Source organism: Sinocyclocheilus grahami, unplaced genomic scaffold (genome assembly GCF_001515645.1).
Source record: "Sinocyclocheilus grahami isolate Dianchi unplaced genomic scaffold, SAMN03320097.WGS_v1.1 scaffold314.1, whole genome shotgun sequence".
NCBI classification, from domain to species: Eukaryota; Metazoa; Chordata; class Actinopteri; order Cypriniformes; family Cyprinidae; genus Sinocyclocheilus; species Sinocyclocheilus grahami.
The window spans coordinates 122,989-126,647 of NW_015505493.1; the positions used below are offsets into that span (position 1 = coordinate 122,989).

The window sequence follows — 3,659 nt, forward strand, 5'->3', positions numbered from 1 at the left end:
ACACACACACACACACACACACTCACACAGTGAGCTTTTCACACGCCACTCTGTCCTATCCTTTCACCTCCAAAGTAAACAAAAAAAAAAAGTCAGCAAGGCCGCCAAAATCTCACGTTATCATTATAAGCATTATAAGTTATCATCCATTTTTAAAATAGATTATTAACATTGCTTTTCTTTTTTTCAGTTGCTATTCTTTTTTATTACTCACTATAGTTCATTTTCATATGCGACAGCATCTGAAACATACCAACATAGATAGAACTACTTGGCAAATGTGTCTCCATGCCAGCGGATGGAGAGAACGAACCACTGTCAGAACGAACAAAATGAAGCCAATATCCGAAAGCCATAGGAACAGAGAGAAATAAAACAAAATTAATATTAGTCATAGTACAAGTGCTTGAATCCATTTAGTTATTTTTTCAGACATTGACGTTTATAGTAAAGAATGTGCGTCCACTTCGATGCATTTTCTAACATGTAAAACTAATGGAATTGGCAACGTGTGTCCCCCAACACATCCCAGTATCCCTTTCACCTCTCGTTCTAAGGAAATCCCTCTTATGTGCAGCATCTCAACGTCCTCTACGAACAACAATAGAGTCACACAATCGGACTACATATAGCACAGTGCCCATAATGTTTATACATCTATTTCCGACTCATTTATTGACTGACGCGCTCCTCGTTGCATCCTGAAATTGTGTTTTTAGACCCTCCCAGGTCCTTTAATACAGATTAAAAGCTCAGCCTTCCATCAGTAATGACACAATGTTCCTCTCATGCACACATATCATCTTTATGCCTTGACAAAAGGGCAATTGTGAAAGCTCCTCCTGGTTTTGGCGTGTGATAAACGTGCTTCCTCGTGGGCGGAATCATGTCATTAGCTCCGCCTTCAAGTTTAGAGTCTGAGCTCCGATTACCTGAATGAGGTCCATGTGTCATTTCCTGCTCCTGAAGGGCAGTCCGTATCATAAGCCCCACATTTCAAGGAAGTCTCGGATTCTCAAATCCACCATTTTATTTGTCATTAAAAGGTCTGTAGTGTAAGCTCCACCCCCTAGTGCAGGGTCAATGTGATAAGCCCCTCCCACATGCAGAGTAGTCCTATAGCAGGCTTCCAGGCCAAGAAACGATGGTGAGAGTGATCCGACCCCTCAGCTCCTTGAGCAGGTGGACTAGAGCCGTGTGTGTCATTCCCCAAGTGCTCTTCCCGTTCACCTCCAGCAGGATGTCTCCACAGCTAATGGGAAAAAAACAAAAGGGATGAAGTTTTAGTATGTTGGAGTCATGACAAGAATGAGGGTAAATACAAAAAAGCTGTATTTAATAAACTGTGCTAGGCAGTTTATTTATAGGTGTTCTACATAAAGCATAGTTTCCGACAATAGTAGATTCTACGTATTCCAGGTGTCTGTACCGTATCCTGCCGTCGTTGTAGGCCGGTGTGCCCTCTACGATAGAGCGGATAAAGAAGGACTGGTTACAGTTGAGTTCTTCTTGTCCACCCACAATACTGAAACCCAGACTGCCAGACGTGCTCCTACGGAGGACAATGTCTTTACAGCAATATAGATGCCTGGAATGGACAGAAAAGTCGAGGTTAATTTTATTGTCATTCAGCAGACATACATAAATCAACAAATTATTCACCAAGGACACTTAAAGGGATAGTTCACCCAGACTTGAAACGATGCACTTTTATTCCATCTTTTTTTGAATGGTAACTGATTGGAAGTAAATGGTGACTGATTGGTGTTGTCATTGTCTATTGGAACAAAATGAGGGTAAATATTAATAGAATTTCTGTTAACATTTTACATTTAGGTGTAATTCGTTAACATTAGCTAAAGCATTAGGTATCACTGTATGGACAATACGTTTACATCATTTAATAAGCTTTGTTAATGTTAATTTCAGCATATACAGAATTTGTATATATATATATATATATAAGATTTATTTTTGACTTTATTATGATAGGCCAGTGTAGAGGAAGCAAAGTGGGAGAGAGGGAGGGGGGCGGGATCGGGAAGGGATTCCAACTCGGGCCGCCTGTAGCATAATGGCGTAATACGTCGGCACGTTGCCCACAAGGCTATTGGTGCCAACACAATTCATATATTTTTAAACATTTGTATAAAATGTTGTATACATTTTACATTTTAAACCGTTGTATAAATTAGTAAGCTAAATTATACATTTTTAAATTACTATTATAAAAAAAGAAAAGGGATTGTGATAATTAATGCAGTATAAATCCAATTTAAACTGGCCTGTTGTTGTTGTAATTATTATTAAAAATACATTTTGATTAGTTAATTTCTGTATGTACAGTATATGAATACATTATTACATTCCATATACAGTATACATTTGGTATCAATTATATTGTATAAATTATTATTATTGTAAAAAATAAAAAGGAAAAACAAGAACAAAGGTGAATGAGATACAGTCGGGTTACCCACAGTGCTATATGTAAATGATCATTTACCTAGATTAATCAATTGTTGTTAATTATTACCTGATGACTAATGCGCTAACAAATTGAGCCTTACAAAATGATCATTTTTGATCAACTACCCAGTTAAATGGGGTGCATTTCAGGAGCTAGAGGCAAGAAAGAAATTCACAATAAATAAAAGGTTCAAAGGGAGCTTATGGATATCTTGGGGAAATAAGTGAGTTTCTAATGGCATTTTTTTTGAATATTAATACTTTTCTCCAGCAAGAGATGCATTAAATTGATCAAAAGCGACAGTAAAGACTTTGCAAAATATTTTCAAATTAAAATTTCAAATAAATGATATTCTTTTGAAATTTCTATTCATGAAAGAATCCTCATGTATCACAGTTTCCACAAAAAAAAAAGCAGAACAACAGTTTTCAGCATTCATAATAATGAGAATTGTTTCTTGAGTATCAAATCAGCATAATGAGAATGATTTCTGAAGGATCATGTGACACTGAAGACTAGAGTAATGACTGCTAAAAGTTGCCATCTTTGGAGTAAATTACATTTTTAAATATATTAAAATAGAAAATGTATTTTAAATTGTAATAATATTTCACAATATTACTGTTTTACTGTATCAAATAAATGCAGCCTGATTTTAAAAACGTTAACAATTTTACCAACCCCATATTTGTTGTGTGTGTGTGTGTGTGTGTGTGTGTAAGATTATTTTCAATACAAATACATTCAGTTTATTTTTAATAAATTAAAACCTAATGTTCATAGTTAACGCGATAGGAAAATGCATATTGAAATGACTAAAGTGCTGTAATTCAGCTTCATTACAAATCATTTTCTATTCTATGATAACTGTTTCTATTGTACATAGTTGCGCTTAAATGGTGAGCTTGCAGGACACTGTTACTGCTGACTGCAGCCAAATTTTGCCTTGGATCCACTCCAAAAACAACAAACACAGTCGCTAAGTCCTAACTTAATAAAAAGCGTTATTAAAGTTCAATAAAAGGGCTGTTTATATTTGGTCAGAGCCTCTGGCTACAGAAAAATCAGATCTGGAGTTAGCGTGACGGCTTATCGCTGGAGCGACTGTGTGCGTGTGTGTGTGTGTGTGTGTGTGTGTGTTAGGCCGTGTCTAATTCAGAGGAGTGAAAAGCCTCTGACAATACGCTGC

At 36.3% G+C, this 3,659-nt stretch overlaps 1 protein-coding gene across 1 annotated transcript in view; it reads right to left on the bottom strand.

The window, feature by feature from the left end:
* LOC107601894 (E3 ubiquitin-protein ligase LNX-like) overlaps nucleotides 1–3,659 on the bottom strand; it is a 44,428-nt gene that overhangs the window by 2,019 nt on the left and 38,750 nt on the right. Inside the window, exons 8-9 of the mRNA XM_016294245.1 lie at nucleotides 1,430–1,588; nucleotides 1,128–1,252 (exon numbers count right to left, since the gene is read on the bottom strand). Coding sequence (XP_016149731.1) covers nucleotides 1,128–1,252; nucleotides 1,430–1,588 — 284 coding nt within the window. The remainder of the gene's footprint in view (nucleotides 1–1,127; nucleotides 1,253–1,429; nucleotides 1,589–3,659) is intronic.